This window comes from Cebidichthys violaceus, unplaced genomic scaffold (genome assembly GCF_023349555.1).
Source record: "Cebidichthys violaceus isolate CVI_PGR_0920_01 unplaced genomic scaffold, fCebVio1.0.p SCAF_29, whole genome shotgun sequence".
Taxonomy (NCBI): Eukaryota; Metazoa; Chordata; class Actinopteri; order Perciformes; family Stichaeidae; genus Cebidichthys; species Cebidichthys violaceus.
In genome coordinates, this window is record NW_027176472.1 from 3,976,869 (window position 1) to 3,996,868 (window position 20,000).

At 41.1% G+C, this 20,000-nt stretch overlaps 1 protein-coding gene across 1 annotated transcript in view; it reads right to left on the reverse strand.

Moving 5' to 3' along the window:
* The window catches only part of LOC137880593 (E3 ubiquitin-protein ligase RNF123), a 107,863-nt gene that overhangs the window by 43,954 nt on the left and 43,909 nt on the right, over positions 1 to 20,000 (reverse strand). The window contains 4 exon segments of the mRNA XM_068722022.1: positions 17,801 to 17,885; positions 18,713 to 18,788; positions 18,932 to 19,063; positions 19,575 to 19,631. Coding sequence (XP_068578123.1) covers positions 17,801 to 17,885; positions 18,713 to 18,788; positions 18,932 to 19,063; positions 19,575 to 19,631 — 350 coding nt within the window.

Here is a 20,000-nt window from a genome sequence, read left to right on the forward strand (position 1 = left end):
TGTATGAAGTCTCTAAAGACTCGCCTTAAAATAGTTATGACTGTGGAGGTCAGACACTGGTTATTTTCCAAAGTGTGAATATGTTGTTGGAGCAGCTGATAACCGCAACAGAAAGTCCTTATTTTACTCATTTTAAAGCCATTTGAAGAGTATATTTTAAACTCTATATAAACATGTTGTCTGTACTGCAGCTTCTTCTCAGCCGTTGTCAAAAAGCAATCTAAAAGCCAATATTCAGGTATCGCAAGGAGCTCATCCTTACCTCAGAAAATGCTCAATATGAAAGGCAACGTTTATGCTTTGAATGGCTCTCCTATTGATCAGGTGACGTCCTACCAATACCTCGGTCTATGGATAAATGTACAAACACAAATCATGTTTCTCTCACGCATCAGGAAACAGCTGATTCAGTCTATAATCAGCCAGCACTGGACTGTGGTGATATTAGTATGCTACTCTTTAGGTGTGCCACTCGGGTGTTTGTATTCCCTGCATTTCTTTATCCCCGGTATGATACAGTGATTTAAATCCTGGGGTCTGTAAAGAAACTTGAAATCCACCACAGGACAGAGACAATGCGCTGCATGGCTGCACCACAACAAAACCCTCCGAACATCCATTACGAAGGAATCCCCATCGTCTGCTCTCTGGTTCTCTACTAAAACGAATCGCATCATTTATTCATGAAACCCACAGTAAATAGAATCTCTCCGTCGCTTCCGCTCGGTCTCTCACTGCAGACTAAGGAACTATTGGAAAAGTAAGATTCTGTGTAATTTGTCAGTAGGTAAATCATTCATGGCTCTAAACTTTGTGAAACCAGTATATATAGAAGAGATACATCCGGATGACAATGAGCGTTTGAAGTAAATATCCAGGAGTTTGAAGTGTCAGCAAGTATTAGTCAGTTAATAGTTAAAAAAAATGCGCCTGTTTATCCATAATAACAGCATGTTAAGCTTCTGCTGCAATCACCAGAAACTCCAAGTAAATTATGCATTACATTCTTTAAACTATGACAAAGATAATGCGCCTTCACCTAAAAACCACAGACTCAAGTCTAAAACAACAAAAAGCTGTGTGGAGTCTTGAATACAACACTCTCCGAAAAAGTGAGGATTACCGGATTACTTTGATGCTGTAGAAAACCTAAAGGAGCAACATACAACGTTCAGGGCATTTAAAGAGCAGCAAACAACTATTTGCGCTGTTGACTCTGTTAGCACTGTTAGCACTGTTAGCACACGCTGTAGAGAGTTCAGTTTGTGGGTGAAACTGCGGTTTAATTTACTTAAAGGATGATTAAACGTGATCATTGACTTTGGGCGTCGTTATTTGAAAACCATGCGCTATTGTGAGTATTTGCTAGAAATAATGTAATCAAACTGTTTCTTTAGGCCTTAAATTGTATTTGTGAGGACAAAAGTATTACATCATTACATCACAACATCCTTTTTGTCTTTTAAATATTAAAACTAACACGAGGGGATGAATAAATGTTTCATTTCCACCCAGTTATTTTCGGTGAAGAAGCCCTGCAGGCTGCTACAAGCAGCGCGGTAAATCAAATAAACGTCACATCTGTAAACACATTAATTACATTAAGTCGTATTAATGAGCGTCGATGTGAACGGACCCCAGCGTTCATTATTTAGCATGTTAGCTTGGCTTTTTTTTGGCTCCATCTGTGCATCAGAGCTCTGAGGAGCCAAGCTACTGTTGTTATTGTGCCAAAACTCTCATCAACGTCTCCTTCTGTCCACACTGACGCTACATACGGGGGGGGGGGGGGGGGGCCTGTCGTGGTCGGCCAATTAAATTATAGTCAATTACATAGATGATGCACATTAAAGTGGTTATAACGCATTTAATGACGAGCTGAATCTGGAGCTCTTCACCAAGCTTCACGGTGAGTTTCAGCTCGTCGTTTATCCGTCCGGAGAACAATTCCACTTCTCCGGTTCTCTTGGTTCTCTCGGTGCTCTCGCAGTGTCGCTCTGAGATAAGAAGGCTCTAAAAACAAAACTGTACTTCATCTGCTCAGCAGGAAGCAGATAGACTCAGTTAGAGAGTAGCTGGGGAACATTGTGGAGCTTTTAGCAGCTAAAGAGAGAGATAATTACCGAAAGAGGTGGAGGAGACCAAAAACAGAGCTAAAAGAGAGAGAATATTGGGCTTAAATTGACTTTAAATCATCTTCTTTAAGCACAACTGGGAAATCTGATGTATTTCCTCGAGTTGAGTTCCTTGAGTCAGATTTTTGGACCGATGATCTCACCTTCGACTAATTGTCCCGTGTCTCTTCCTCTGTTTTGAGATTATTTTAGTTTGTATTATTCATTTACTCATTTGATTTGGGATTTTGTTTGTTTAGATAAAAGATATTTTCAGTTTAAGTTAAACAAAGAAAAATAAATATGCTTTTTTTTTTGCAGTTTATTCCCAACGTCAAAAATAGAGAAATAAGAAATATATTTTGTATATTTTTGCTTCAAAAATAGAATAATTTTTTCCATATTTTGTCTTCAAACTCCTTTTGTTAAAAACGTTTTGTGAATTATATGGAATTGTGAGAGGAGTGCATCGTTATATTAATATGTCTCATTCTGTTTCTTTCTACGTCCTTTTCTCCCCAAAATGTCTCTCCGTTCTGCCCCTCCCTCACTTCCTATACTTTTCTTATTTCTACTACATCCTTTGTCACCTTTCCTCCCTCCTAAACCTCACGTGTGATCTTTTCCTTCACTCAGGTTTATCCCTCAAACCTCTATTCTCTGCTTCAGCCCTAAAACCCTCTGACCCATCCTCACATCCTCCAACCTTTCCTCCTCCCCTCCTCCTCCCCTCTCCCTCAGAACTTCCTCTTTCGTCGCCGTCTCCCACCCGCCGTCCAAGCTGCTCTGCCGTTTCCACGGAAACAGAGGACCAGTCAGAAGAAGAGGGAAATCTGCTCCAACAACAATGACACACACACACACACACACACACACACACACACACACACACACACACACACACACACAATTATTCTCTCCATGTTTTAATCATGATTTTATTAGGGATCGTGGACAAGAAAGTAGAAAAGTGAAAAATAGGACCTGATATAAAAAAATACAGGAATTATCATAATAATAACACTGTTGCTATTTTGTATTTAACTATTAATCCTTTATTTACACAGGAAAACCTCATTCATTTTTCACAAAAAAGAGAAGCGTGTCCTTTCTGTGATGCAATAATTACATATTAGTTTCTCAGTGATTCCAGGGTTTTTAGAGCCTTTTTAAGAATCATTTAAAGATTGTTGGGATCATTTCGTGAATCGCGATTATTTTGGCCGGAAATCGTGACATGAAGTTATCATGAGGTCCAATGACTGAAACAGTTTAATAATAACTAGCCATCATCTACGCAACAGTCTGAATAATAATTATATTTTAGTTTGACCACTCAAAAATACACGACATCGTGCAAAAACTAAAGTTCTTAATAATTCAAGATATCAGCCAGAAAAAGATCTCTCAGTGTCCTGGAGATCTAACAAAAGAGATAACAGAGAAAACATCAATCCACACACACACACACACACACACACACACACACACACACACAACAGTCCAATTACTGTGTGTCCCAGAGACTCAATCACCAAACAACAAAACACAATTTTATCTTCAATCACAACAATTACACAACAAACAAAGAAATCTCTCTGTGTGTGTGTGTGTGTGTGTGTGTGTGTGTGTGTGTGTGTGTGTATTTCACAAGGAAGAATATAGGAAATATACAAAACAAGTGGATGAATGTGTGGATGATGGTTAATGAACTATTATCAAAATAAAAGCATGAGCCACTAGTTTTAAACTATCTCAATATAATCAGCCATGAATGCAAATAGACTTCTGAATAATGACAATAAATAATAATAATAATAAACGCAGTGACCACTTTGAATAGTAGCTTTTATAATCATACAAATAACTAAACTATTGGTAGGATGTCACAACAAGTTATGGTTCAACTGGCACATCCAACACCTGCATGAGAAAACAACCTTTTACCACGAAGGTATACTTTACAACAATCAGATTATTTAAATTAGATGAGCATGCTATCATGATGCTAACAACATCTTCGTTAGGGCCGTTAGCATGCTAATATTTGCTAATTATCACTAATCAAAACAGTGGTTTGCACAAAGTTAGACATGTAGTTATTGTGCAGCTTTAAGAACGTAGAAGACAGGTTTTATCTAGATAGTTTGTTGTACTATTGTGTCTTTTAAAAGCCCCTGGATACTTGGTTTTAAATCTGCTTTAATTCAAAGTTATAGAGTGTTCTTACTCCCGACTCGTCGGTGGTCAGGATTACCGTCTTGATCGTTTTCTCATTGATGACGGTGAACGTTTGAATGAGCCGTTTAGGAAACAACTGAAATAAAAGTGATGGAACTGTAGCTGCACTGTTCAGTAAATGTGTTCAGAAACCTGTTGGTGTCACGGCTCCTTCTTCTGCAACATGTGTCGCATGAGTAACGTTATCGAAGCTCTAGCAGGGTTAAGAGTGTGTGTGTGTGTGTGTGTGTGTGTGTGTGTGTGTGTGTGTGTGTACTACAGCAGCTGTCCAGTTTATAAAAAAGGCTACACCCACACACTTTCACTGCGGCTGAGGCTGATGATGTCATTAGTTCTGCAGGTTTTTGTTCATAAATCAAAGTATTGGACCCGACGATGCCGTTGGATGAATAAGAGGACCATCAGTTATTACCGTTCATCCTGAGGGGACCATGAATGATGGAACCACATTTCATCGTTCATCACAATCCGTCCTATAGCTGTTGATGCATTTCAGTCAGAACCCCAATCTCCAAACCCGTCGTTCCCAGGTCGATTTAGCCTCTGGGGGGGGGGGGGGGGGGGGGGGGGGACTTTTTCTCACTTTTTAAAATCCGATTAGCAACTTGGAATGCAAGAACGAAATTGAGGTACGACATCTACCACCTAACCAGTCGTCACTCCACAGCAGTACCCTTAAAAACCCGAAATTCATTAAGAGTTCGTCACTCGATACCAATCATGTGAACGGAACAGCTGTGAGTCCACTTGTTCGTTTCTCTTGTAACACGAGGAGTCAAAGTTGACTTATTTGTCACCTAACTTGCATAATGTAGATGCGGCACTTCAGTGGTTATTGTAACCCAAAAAAAATGACGATGTTTTCCGAAACCAAAGTACTTTTGGTGCCTAAACTCAGATGAGCAGACATGTTTTTGGCTTTCGCAGGAAAGTGTGAGGATTGCATTGGTAGCGCCGTTTACACCGCTCCCCCTGTTAGCACCGTTAGCAGCTAGCCGCCGGCTCAGACGTCGGTCACAAGTCACAAATTGTGCAAGCAGGCAACCCTGGCAGTATGGCTCGTAGTTTACCTGCATTCAACTAAACCTCTCGAGTCAATGCTACTCGGACAACAAAGGGAAACCAGAACGCTTCCGATACCAAGAGCGTGTCCCGCTGCCGACAGATTCTGCATTTTGCTAGAGGAAAAGTCATCAGGGGTTCATCAGCTGAGGAACACGAATGTGTGCAAAGTTTTATGCCAAATCCATCGTGTTGATGTTGAGATATTTCAGACTCTGCCACAAAATGACAACAATGAAACTAACATTATTCATAATTACTTATTTTCCCAGCTTTTCTTCTACCGCTTCAGGAAGTTCCCATTCTCAATTGGTTTCGTAATAATCTGCATTAACGAGAATTAAATCAGGTTTTTGTGGTGTTGAGTCCCGCATACAGTAAATAATGAAACAAAGTTGTATTAAATTACATGATGTAACATGTTTTTAATAGTGTTGCTCTCACTGGAGACGACTGGACATTGCTGGGTAAACATAATTACCTCGGAGTTACAGTGCATTATATTGATGAACAGTGGGAGCTGCGTATTTTAAACTTTAAAAACACAGCTCTTCTTATTAGTCAGAGTGTAAATCCCTCCCTCAGTGTCCAGTGGAGGACATCTGATCTCACTGCAGCTTATTTACACCAACTCCATGTTTGAGAGCTTTTCTGGGTTCGCTCCATAAACGTGACGGCAGAGGGATCGGTAGTGATTTCTAGTGAGAACAGAACATGTGTTTTCCTGGCAGGGACCCGCTCCCCCCCCGCCCCCTCCCTCCCTTTGTACCACTGCATGCTGGGTAGAAAAGCATCAATTTAAACATCTGTGTGTGCGTGTGCACGTCTGCTTTAATCTACAACAGTGTGTTGAATTCAAACATTTATTTGTTTTTTCTTTATGTAAAATCCGCAACTTGTGTATGAAGTGAAGTATAAAGTACCGCAACGATGTACTTGAGTAAATGTACATAGTTAGTCAGTTCAGACAGTTAACAGCTGTCTGTAACTAAGTACATTTACTCAAGTACTGTACTTCAGTACAGGTTTGAGGTACTTCATGGACATCACTATATATCAAAGGTAAATATTGTATTTTTTTTACTGCAATGCATTTATCTGACTGTAGTTGCAGATTTTACATTAAAATAAATAGATTATTGGTTGGACGTCTCAGAGTTTCCCCTCCAAACTGCTTAGATAAGACGTAACAAAGTACTTTTATTACCTCAATTACATTAGTATTGATCTAAATACTTGCTGTATCCTAAACCAGTCTCTGTTACTGTGGTGGCCGTTCACACGTGAACCAGAAATAGATCAAAATGAAGTGAATAAAGGAGAGTACTCGTCTTTCACTCACGTTGCATCACTGCATTCATCACCACCATCCTCTATTTATTCATCCGTCTCATCAAGAAGCCCTTTAAGAAGTCTGTTATCAGAAGACTTGGTGTATAAATACGTGTATTTATACACCAGGCTCTACAGGAAGCAGCGCTACCGTCACCGTAACCAGGAGAGAGACAACAGGTCACATGTGAACACACCACGCTGAACTATTGTTCTCTGCTGACAAAAGCCACGTTTAATACATGCAAATACTCCCGGGAGGATCCCGGTTCTCCCTCTGAGAACCCAGAACCATTTGCTTCTGAAGAACCCTTTTTTCCCCTTCTTTGTAAGACTAATGGTTCCATTCAGAAAAACCTTTTAATCCAAAGAACCCTTCAAGTTCTTCAAGGATTGTTGAAAGGGAACGCCCAGAATCCAGACCACACCCTCTCAAACGCTGATTGTGAATAATGCTGTGGGTTCTGCTGCACCACATCAGCCTAGAACCTTGAGAATTCTAGATGGAACCCTTGGAATATAAAAAGGTTCTCAGTAGAACCCCTTGGGATGGGTTCTTGTTAGCGCCCTTAGGAGGTGGAAAGGTTATGGATAGAACCATTGGGAAGTTCTGGGTGTATCCACTACACCATCATTTAATTTAATTATAAACATGAATTAGTCATATTGTCTTAACTGCAGGACTTTTGTGAAGACATGCGAGTGTCTCGTCTCACTGCGGACTCACCCACAGACGACCACGTACTGAGGAACGATCCTCTCGGCTCAGAGGGATCAGCAGCGATCGGAGCAATAAAACTCGCAGCAGGCAGGAACACAACATCCCCAGAGCCCCGGCCTCTCGTGGTCCAAAGCTGCTAAGCTAATTAGCCTCGGTCTCAAATCTAATCTGTGCATGCGCCGCGAGCTGCTTCTGATGTCTCTCGGCCCTCGAGGTAATGGACAATAATTAGCACCATTGATTTTCTACACTGTGGAGGGAGGAGAGAGAGCTGTTAATAGTCCCTGATGTGAGGGGAGGGAAGCACGATGGACACGCGAAATCCAAAGACCACCGATAGAATAAATCAGTGAGGACACAGAGGGCGAGGGGTGGAGGAACGCTGACACAGAGACAGGAAGGATGAAGAGGAGGAGGACGAAGCTACTGTGAGATTTTAATCATCCATAAAAATGTAAAGAAAATAATTAAATAAGAAGAAATGGTGGTTTTCTGACAAAACTGTGGCTGAAAATAGTCCCAAACATGCAGCATCTCTGTTCTTTATGAAACAAAACTGTAAATTTGTTCTTTAAGATCTTCTGTAGGAACCAATCGGCTTTGAGCGGCCACAGACAGGAAGTCAGACACATGAGACTTTCATCCTGTGGAATCCTGTCCTGACCAAACGTAACGTATAGAAAGGATTTATACAATATGTCCCAACACAACGCAACACTTGCAGCTTTCTATTGCTGCCTCTGGCTTAAAGTTGCATCATGTGTTTGGAGCTCTGTATACCTGCATGTAAGTCTAGTTTAAAAATGAAACTCCACATTTGTGAGCAGTGTTCCGAGTTGTTTTCGGGGGTTGGGTGGGGGGGTACTGTGAAACATGTGCTTGCCTACGTGCAACAACACCATATCAATACATTTCAATTCATACGCTGAATCAGTTGGCCGGCACGGGACAACAAAGAATATACAAAGTCTGCATGTCGTCCTCTCTTTTCTTTTTTTAAACAACAAACTGGGCCGAGGCTGCATCCCATAATAATTATGAGCCCACAGCCTCACATGTTGGTCTTACAGAAAACACATACAGCTGCTTTGCTTGCCCACGTAAAGCTGCACGACAGAAACACGTCACGATGCAAATCATACCTCAAACTGAGTCAACGCCCTACGAACACCGGAGGACCACAATAATACGCCAACTGATTTATTAATAGCCTGTTATTTATTACAGGAACATAAACATACAGCACAGTGTCACGGCTGTTCATGGAACAGTCGTGAAATGAAATCTATTGATTTATTGTGTTGAATTGTCCCGCGGCACGACTTTTTTTAAAAGTGCAAAACCAACAGTCGGGTTTAGGCAACGAAACCAACAGTCGAGTTTAGGCAACCAAACCAACAATCGAGTTTAGGCAACCAAACCAACAGTTGAGGTTAGGCAACCAAACCAACAGTCGAGTTTAGGCAACCAAACCAACAGTCGAGGTTAGGCAACCAAACCAACAGTCGAGTTTAGGCAACCAAACCAACAGTCGAGGTTAGGCAACCAAACCAACAGTCGAGTTTAGGCAACCAAACCAACAGTCGAGGTTAGGCAATCAAAGCAACAGTCGAGTTTAGGCAACGACACCAACAGTCAGGTTTAGACAACGACACAAACAGTCGGGTTTAGCCAACGACACCAACAGTCAGGGTTTAGACAACGACACCAACAGTCGGGTTTAGGCAACAACACCAACAGTCTGGTTTAGGCAACGACACCAACAGTCGGGTTTAGGCAACAACACCAACAGTCTGTGGCTGAGAAAAATACAGAACTTTAACTGCAATGGATCAAAGTGAAGTTTTGTTTTGACATTATGTCTTCAGCATGTCAGAGAGCTCATTAAGTGTTAAAAAACAAGCAGTGTTGTTGCAGAAAGGCCACAACCACACAAACATTCTGCCTTTCTAAAACACCGTCTCAGCGTCTCACGGCTCTGAGCCGGACACAGACCAGTGCAGAGCTGCACAGCTGAGTGGAGGGCAGTGGGGGTTTGTTGGATAACTGGAGCTCCAGCTAAACCTGGAAGATTGCCTCTCTGATTTATTACATGCAAACACTTCAACACCCACGAGTGGCCCAAACCTATTAGTAAAGCCGGCTGCATTAGGACGTGAAATTAGTTCAACACACAGCTGGAGGCTGTTTGGAGGACGAGCGCTCGTCTCCCATTCAATTAATCAGCAAGCGGCGCAGTCGCACCAGAGACGCCGAACAAGTCCACAACCACAGCTCTGTGAGGGTTCACTACAATGAGTTATTAAAGCACATCTGAAGGGATTCAGGATTCTTCACTTATTATAATATATAACAATAATATTATATATAAATATATATAAAATATATACACGGTCGCAGTTTGTGACAAACAGTTTGAAACAATATTTACGTCTGAGATGTAGTACAGTAAAAAGTACAATATGTACCTCTGAGATGTAGTACAGTAAAAAGTACAATATGTACCTGAGATGTAGTACAATAAAAAGTACAATATATATCTCTGAGATGTAGTACAGTAAAAAGTACAATATATACCTCTGAGATGTAGTACAGTAAAAAGTACAATATAGACCTCTGAGATGTAGTACAGTAAAAAGTACAATATGTACCTCTGAGATGTAGTACAGTAAAAAGTACAATATTTACCTCTGAGATGTAGTACAATAAAAAATACAATATTTACCTCTGAGATGTAGTACAGTAAAAAGTACATTTACCTCTGATATTTAGAAATACACAAGTACAAGTGCCTCAAATTTGTACAGAACCAGAGTAAATGTACCACCATTGACTACATATAAGCATAATATGATGTACTGTTTGAAGTATAAACAGATGAAGGAATGTGTTGTTGAGTCATCGGGAAGATAAAAAGTGGTTTTGAGCAGCGTGGACTTCAGGTGGATCAGGACTTCAGGCGGATCAGGACTTCAGGTGGATCAGGACTTCAGGTGGATCAGGACTTCAGGTGGATCAGGACTTCAGGACGTCGATACCGTCAACACAACGCTGACGTCCTCTCACTGGTCAATGAACACCATTACGTGTGGACACATAATGTGGACACATAATAGGAGCAATGAGGTTCAGGACAGACCAAACAAGAGTCCTTGATGGGATTCGATCACAGCCCGCAGTGATTAGACCGCCGGGCTAATGTCTGCACGCCATGTTCTCTGTGAGCTCAATTACATGAAGCCTCGTGCTTTTAACACTCGGACCCCGTAAACCGACGCTTCCCTTCATTTAAGGACTTACAGTGAACGGCATCGTCATGTAGAAAGTACTCCGTGTCCATTGGTTCCAGCACTTCTGTTGAAGAGGTGTCTGAGGATCTAGATGTATTTATACGATCATTTCAACGTAAGACGTTAAAATGTTATTTACCTCAAATGTTTCAGTGAGAAACTCCAGCTGATATTCAACCCCTCTGAAATGATGATATTTCATTAAAAAAAAATTGTTCTACATGTCTCTTTGAAAACTTCGCCCCAAATTAACCGTTCACTCAAAACAGATTCTGTAAAAAACATTAAATTCTACGCTCGTCGGCGCAGATAGGAAGCAATGATGGACTCGGCTGAGACCAACGGTCACGTGACAATAATTCAGTGAATGTTTGAGGGAACTGCAGGCTGCTGAGCTCAGTGCATTGAGGAGACCATTCATGATTTATGTCATTGTAACCGTGTCAAACTGCACAAAAGACATCTTTGAGTTCCCTCTACTTCTAGTCATGATTGTTCCGTTTCCTTAGAGGTGTGGGATTTTTATATTGCAGTGAACATCTAGACCAGAGAGAAAAAGAGAGGTTTAAAGGAACGGTTACTTTTTTACTTTTTTCGTAGGAATAGCTATGAAACGCTGGATGAGACCAGCCTGAATAGTTAGATGTTCAGATTGATGCTCTCATGTCAATACGTTTAATATGAAGCCACAGTCAGCAGCTGCTTAGCTGCTTAGCTTAGCATAAAAACTGGTAAAGCTCACTGATCTACAATGTTATATCTGGTGTGTTGAATGTGTGTAAAAGCTGAAAACGCCCCCATTTAGAGGAGCTGTGAGGTGGATTTTGTCACTTTTGGACACAGCCAGGCTAACTGTTTCCCCCTGTTTTCAGTCTTTATGCTAAGCTAACTAGCTGCTGTAGAGACAGAGTGAATCTCAGAGAAAAAAAAGACTTCACTAAATATGGACAACTGATTATCTAATCATGCGGGCGACACACTTCTGAATTTAAGAGAAATAATGAGAGTTTGTAAATCTGATCACCTTCAGTGATGCTTCACTTTAAGAAAAGGAAGCGGTAGAGCACAAATTTACATATGAGAAAAACACAACGTGGGCTGAAGAGGCCGTTCGTTGGCTCAGACCTCCAGATTAACTTTCACCATCACTGCTGAATAAAAACATCTCATTTTATTATATTTCTAATATCCATTTACTTATTCTGACACAATTCAGCACCACCACTCTATGACGATGGTGGTTTAGAGTATCGATACGGCTCTGTACGACCGATACGAAGCTACAACCAGCAGCTGGTTAGCTTAGCTTAGCTTAGCATAAAGACTGGACGCAGGGGGAGCGAGCCAGCCGGGCTCGGTCCAATGGTACAGGCTGAAATCATGAATAACGACGTCTAAAGACACAATGCCGCCGTTCGTTCCCCGTGTGGAACGAGAAATCAACGTTGACCTTTTTGTCACGCAACTTGCGTACTTTCGCGACACTTCCGAACTTTTCCTGAATCTACCCAAGTGGTTTTGTTGCCTAAACCTCAATGAGTTTCCTGTGAAGACGGAAGTTTATTTAGAAAAATAAGAAGCGGATATCGACACATTTTGCTGGATTTCGTGACAATATGAACCACTCAGACTCCATTTACACTTTACTTTATTTCATAATGTCTTGAATCCAGATGACTTATAGAAGTGAGCTACACATACTCTGTCGGTCGGATAATAAATTACTATCTGTGTTGTTGTCTCTTAAGGTCACACACGGTACATTATCATTCGTTACAGGGGTCGTCTGATAGGAGACAAAAAAGTGCTTCAAAATCTCTGCTGAAAACTTTCCCAAACTCTTAACTTCCTGTGTCAGAGTCTCTTTGAAACAGACCAATTATAAGACATCACATCCTAAAATGTAAGTGGAACAATGGCCATTTAAAAAATACATACACACACACATATATATATATACATACATACATACATACATATATACATATATTTTATACATATATAAAAACAGACATCTCTCGAGTCCTGAAGCCTCATTAATTTCTGGCTGAACATTTTTTAATGAACCTGCAACTCTGTTGTTGAGAAAACTCACTTCCTGTCACAGCTGATGAACTGCCTCGTCTGCCGGCGTGGATTTGTTGACGGCGGCCGAGTGTTTGTGTCTCTTCTGTTTTCACGAGCAGTCGACCACACAGTCGACCACACAGTCGACCACACAGTCGATCTCATTGTAAACGAGCGAATGCTAATATTGAGTCTAATATTCTCCCTTTTAGCTCCGTTTTTGGTCTCCACCACCTCCTGAGTGATATATCTGACTCTTTAGCTGCTAATGCTCCATTAAGTTCACCTTTTTAACAGCGAAGCTGAGTTAAACGAGTCCCTTTGATTCATCGTTTGTATTAGCGTAGCTTCAATCTTTATTTATGCAGAGAAAACCGATCTTCCGGTGTGATCTCTCTGGTTTTCTACTTTAAAAGGTTTCGGTGTCTTTGTGGCTCGTTTCTTAAATCAGCTTGTGTGTGAACTCATGTCGTCTTTGGTTCCTCCTGCAGAGTGAAGAAGTCATCTTTTCCATCATTTCTAAAAAAATCTTCAGGTACAACGTTTTTAGGAAAAAAGGCTGGCAAGATGGGATTTAATTTAAGGTCTTTTGAGAGACGAGGCACAGAATGAGAGCTAAACAGGGCTTCACGTGTCACTATATTAATAAATATGAATGTATAATAACGTAGTTATCTAAGTTACGCTATGGGAGCGGTGAGAGTGAAGCAGAACTGACAAACAATGAGCTGAAAACTCACGATAAAGCTCAGTAAAGATTCAGCTGATCATTCGCGACCAGAGACACACAACACACTTCATCGTCTTTGTCCGTTTACTCGTCCACGCGACATCCGTCCTCCACAATCACAACAGAAGCCGGCCGCGTAGACGAGCGGGAATCGGCTCGCACCATCAGGACACCGATGACAAAAAGAGCAGCGGGTCAGACTTTCACAATTACTCATTTATTCATTAATATGTGACTCACTCGGTGACGTTACTCAGACATCCACAACGAGGCTGAGAGATAAGGAGGAGCACAGCAAACTGCTGAGCCACAGCACATATTAAACGACGGGGCGGTCAATCAATAGATATCCTGGAGCGGTGTCCGGGGAGCACAGTGGAATAATAAGACAGGTGGAGGCTGATAACCTGAGCTGAATGTGATGAAACCTTCGTCTTTGCAGGCCGTTGGTATGCAGAGCAGCGCTGAATCAAGAACCAGGAGGTGCCTCCGGTTCTGCCGAGTGAAGCCGATGCTTCACGTGTTAAAGCTGCATTCTCTCTAGTGTCCACCAGGGGGCGACTCCTCTGGTTGTATAGAAGTCTAGTCTAAAATGACTCTACTTCTCTCTTGATTTATTCCCTCAGTAAACATTGTAAACATGAGTTTATGGTCTCAATCTCTAGTTTACAGTCTTCTTCAATACAGCATGATGTTCATTTAGTACATTATGCTCCATTTAGAGTCAAACAGACCATAAAGCAGGGGATGATTTAGGGGCGGGGCTTACAGCTTATTGATGATGGATTTTAACATGATACAACGCAACACTGTGTGTGTGTATGTGTGTGTGTGTGTCTTCCTTTTAAATATAATTTAGTTTTCATTTCTTTCTGCTTTTACATATTTTTCCTATTTAATTGCCTACTTTAATGTTCTATATATTTGAATGTTTTGTAGTTTAGTGTTGAGGAGGCCATGACTGTGAAATCCTGTATTGGAGAGTGAATATATAATAAATAAATAAAAGACATGCATATCATGTATGTTAAATTATTCTAAACTGTCTGTTTTGTTTGCATTCTCGCTATAATCCCTGTGTGTGTTGTGTTATTATAAATCAGCTTTGATCTGATTTTACATAAAGAGGATTCCAGTCTAACAGAATCCTGCACTTTACAGTCTGAGACCAGAGAACAAGAGATTCAGTCACGGGATCCGATTCCTGTAGGTCGGCACCAGCCGGCAGCTTTTATCGTCCACTAATTAAATTTCCTCCTACAACACCCTGTGATACGCCCCACTGTGGCCCTCATTATATATGTGTGTGTGTGTGTGTGTGTGTGTGTGTGTGTGTGTGTGTGTGTGTGTGTGTGTGTGTGTGTGTGTGTGTGTGTGTGTGTGTGTGTGTGTGTGTGTGTGTGTGTGTGTGAGATATATGTGAAAGAAATCTCTTTTCCACTTCAAGGATATTAAAAAAGGGAAACTTCGGCTAAAGTCCGCCGGATGACGTCAAGTCAAACATGGTTCATATGAACAGATACCAACCGCAACGAGACAAAGCCGGTCGACAGTTAATGAAGTGTAACCGGAGCTCCTCAGAACCTGGACCAGTCTTAAGGTCTCTTCGGGTCTTTCGGTTCAAGGTCCAGAGTCGGAGAGAACCAGGTCTTCATCTCTAATGTCTCCAGTTCATCAGGGAAACGGGAAAACGAGGGAGTCCGTGCTGAGGTTACATTAAAGGGCAACTTCTACATATTTCAACCTGGACTCTATGCTCACATGCTTTTGTGTCTAATATCTTAAAACTGGTCCAGTTCTGAGAGAGACGGCTGTAACCGGCAGCTCAATTCAAAATCTCAATTCTAAACTCAAATTTGCAAATGTGAACACAAGTTTATAATGTATTTTGTAATTTGTTAACAGTCCTTTCACAGCACTCTCACACATCCATAGCAAAGAGTCAGCAGACTACCCATTAGCATTAGAGATTAGCGCTAGCAAATAGCATACGCTAATTAAAAAGGGAACGACCATCACGAGTGGTAATTTAAAAAAAACAGTAGAGTCTGGCTACGTGTTTAAGTAACACAGACCAAAGCAGTTCACGTGGAGCTAATAATGCTATGTAGCTGTAGCATTAAAGCATGGTGGAATAAGCAAGCTAGCGAGCTAACTAGCTAGCCCCTGAATGAGACAACTTAATTTTTCACCCACAAACTCTAGTCACAGTGTAGGAAGACATATTTCTGTCCCCACATAAAGATGCTCTGATGGCTTAATTTCAAGCTACACTGGTCGTGTGTGTGTGTGTGTGTGTGTGTGTGTGTGTGTGTGTGCGCACAGTGTAAGGAGGTAAAATATAATTTTTCCGAGGTTAAAAACCCAATTATCCAGTCAACCACGGGGACAAACACCCGTCAGCCACATAATGCTCCACACAGCGGCACAATCGGACACACTTTAGTGTAAACTTGGGGGTTAAAGTTTGGAGCTCCCAAAAAAAACACCGTCCAACAGAGCGGATTCCTCTCATGCTGATCCACATCGTGTCAGCAGAACCTTCGCGGCGTCATGTGACAGCAGCGTAATTGAGAAGTAATGAGTTTGGATTCATGTCACCGGAGGAACAGCCTGTTAATTAAAGCTCAATCAAATGTTGATGAAAAGCCGGCAGTCACGGCTCCAACGCACCGCCGAAAATCTGTTCCTCTAATTAGTGTCTCCTCATCCGGCGACATTTCCCGCTGCAGCGACCAAATCCCCCCCGTCAGCTAAAGAAGACGCTCTCTGTTCAGCAGCTGCAGCAAAGATCATCCAGACATACAAACAAGAGCCAGTCCTCCACTTACTCACATGTTGTTGTGGGTATAGTCTATCTATTGACATGTATTTAAGCTCCTTATACTGTGTCAGTTGAGGTTTTATTGTTATATTATACTTGGGCTTTGCATCTTCTACAGAGCTTCTATAATACTCTATGATCTATAATTAGTATTATTAATCAAGATTATTATCAGGATGCTCGTACACATTATGCAGCAGGATAAAGAGACTATGCTCAATCAAGAAGTTTTTGATTTCACTATACTAAAACTATACTTCACTAAAACTATACTTCACTAAAACTATACTTCACTAAAACTATACTTTACTAAAACTATACTTCACTAAAACTATACTTTACTAAAACTATACTTCACTATACTAAAACTATACTTCACTATACTAAAACTATACTTCACTATACTAAAACTATACTTCACTAAACTAAAACTATACTTCACTAAAACTATACTTCACTAAAACTATACTTTACTAAAACTATACTTTACTAAAACTATACTTTACTAAAACTATACTTCACTAAAACTATACTTCACTAAAACTATACTTCACTAAAACTATACTTCACTATACTAAAACTATACTTCACTATACTAAAACTATACTTTATTATACTAAAACTATACTTTACTATATCAAGAATCAATAAAGGAATCGATACAGACAGTATTGGGCCGATAAGCGAATTTGAAAATGGCATCAATAATAATCTTATGGCTTCTCATCCCTACTCACTGTGATGTCTGAGAGATCTTCAGTTTAGTGAGAAAAGAAGGTGGAGCCAGTAAAGGTTTGGGCAAACCAATAATTAATTGATCGACTGATCGATTTGCTTAAGTAGAAGAATGTATGTTAATAAAGAAATGTTAACAGAACGAGAAAGGCAGAAGTGTGTTGTTGTTACACATGTTGTTGAACCCAGACTACGGACACATTTTGGATTTAATCAAGTGTTTTCTAATTATCAAGTATCGACGTTTACCAACGAGCCGACAACGCAGCACTTTACACAACTTCAGCAAACTAAGTGGGTTTTCACACACAAGGAGTTCTCCTTTTCTTCAGGTGAAAACAATAACTCGCGTTGGTTCAGACCATAACTACGAGAAATTGCTTCAGAAAATAAAACCACTAAATAAAACCAAACATTAACAATCAAGTTATCTGATTGAGAGGAGCTGTACACAGTTAGTATCCGGCAGCACCGTAGGTTTCTATTCTCATCGTCTTCCTGCATCTTCAGTAAAATCACCCGAATAAACTCAAAAAAAGAACAAACGAGCAGAAAAAAAGTCACTTTTACAAAAAGCTTATGAAACAAACTAACCCAGAAGAAATCTAATGTAGGAAACCAGTTAGACCCAGACAGAAACACACCTGCTCAGGTGCATTGTGGGTAATAAAACGGTGTACTTACCCTTGTCTGTCTCCGTCCACCAGGATTCTAACCAGGATGCCTGTAACAGCCACCAGAATCGGGTAGTGGTCCACACTCTCCAGACCTGCAGCACACAAGTACTCTCACAGTTTAGTTTGATTTTATTAGATAGAGTAGTAGAGATGAAAATAGAGAGAAGAGAGAGAGAGAGAGAGAGAGAGAGAGAGAGAGAGAGAGAGAGAGAGAGAGAGAGAGAGAGAGAGAGAGCGAGGAGAGAGAGAGAGAGAGAGAGAGAGAGAGAGGACGACATACAGCAAAGAGGTCCAGGTTCAGATTAGAAACCAGGTCGCTGTTAAGGACTCAGCCTGAATACTAACTCATTTAGAAGCTCCTTGTAGCCTGATTACAGGCAGACACTGCAGGTTCAGTGCTAAGAGTCCTCGACTGACAGCTGATACGTCACTGAATTATTATAGCTGGATTTTTATCACTTATTCTACCTCAGAGTCGGATACAAACTGAATCCATCCCATCATGCTGTCACAGTCATGAGGAGCATCAGAACCTTTAACAGCCCTGTTTAAAAGCTGAAGTTAGTTTCTGGGATGCTGTGAACCTCAACCTCCCCAACAACACATCAGGGGGTTCCTTACAATAATAAGATAATAACTTTTTTTATTTCATCAAGCTGTTAAATGGACTCGTAGATCCATCCGTTGACGGCGTTCACCGATTGATCTCTGCAGGCGGCATTGCTTTTAGACGTTTTTTTAATGGCAAAATGGGAAAACACTGAATTTTACGAGTCCCACAGCTGCTCACAAATGTTACACAACTAATTAAACTCTAATAACTTGAAGATGTTTGTCTCTGTTCTCCCTTTAAGTTAAGCACAGTGTGTGTGTGTGTGTGTGTGTGTGTGTGTGTGTGTGTGTGTGTGTGTGTGTGTACCTGGCAGTCTCAAGTTGACCACTCGATCAAACAGGTTCTTCTCTGCCGTCACTCTGTTCAACACCTGGTTCAACAACTGTAGAGGAACAGAAATACACATCATGAAAAAACATGTTTTATTTCTTTCTGAATTACCTGAGTCCAGGTGGGGTGTACCTGAGTCCAGGTGTGGTGTACCTGAATCCAGGTGTGGTGTATCTGAGTCCAGGTGAGACTTACCTGAGCGAGCCGTCTAAGGAGGAGCTCTGCAGACGGACGGGACCAGTCCAGGAAGATCTCTGGAACCAGAGTGACGGTCATCTCCAGAACACGCAGCAGACTGACAGACAGGTCGAAGCAGGTCGCACACACCTGGAAGAACACACATTACATCATGAAGCAACACAAACACACACACACACAGATATTGTACAGTTTCATTGATGTTACACACGAGTGAGTTGTTTCTACTGAAGCATGTTGAGTGTTCAGTGTGACAGCAGCAGGAAGTGAATCTACTGTTTCCTCTGTATATTGAAACAGAGTGAAGCTACGAGGTGGTTCGTTCCTCACGGTTTGTGTTCCTCACGGTTTGCGTTCCTCACGGTTTGCGTTCCTCACCGTTTGCGTTCCTCACCGTTTGCGTTCTCACGGTTTGTCTTCTCACGGTTTGTCTTCTCACGGTTTGTCTTCCTCACGGTTTGTGTTCTCACGGTTTGTGTTCTCACGGTTTGTGTTCTCACGGTTTGTGTTCTCACGGTTTGTGTTCTCACGGTTTGTGTTCCTCACGGTTTGTGTTCCTCACGGTTTGTGTTCTCACGGTTTGTGTTCCTCACGGTTTGTGTTCCTCACGGTTTGTGTTCCTCACGGTTTGTGTTCTCACCTTCAGCTGACGAGTGTCCACGAAGTTCCTCTCTGGACGCTCGGCTGCCTGCTGGATCTGAGACAGGAAGTCAAAGAAAGAACTAATGTTTGTATCTGTGACCTGCAGCTTAAAGACACTCAGAAATGTGTGATTACTTGTCTAATTATAATTCTGACAAACCTTTCAAAATAAAACCCCCGCTACGCAATACATAACACTAATAATAACTCCAGCTGACACTTAAAGTGAGACCAATTTTAAATCCCGTTTTTTTTCATCCCCACGTTGATTATTCACTTCTCTCTCGTTACATGCTGAACAAAAAATAAAAAAAATATTTTTATATGAAATTGTTGTGTGTGATGTATGGATATTGTTGTATATCATACCTTGTAAAAACATCTTGTCAATAATATTTTACGTCATCATATCTTATGCAAATTA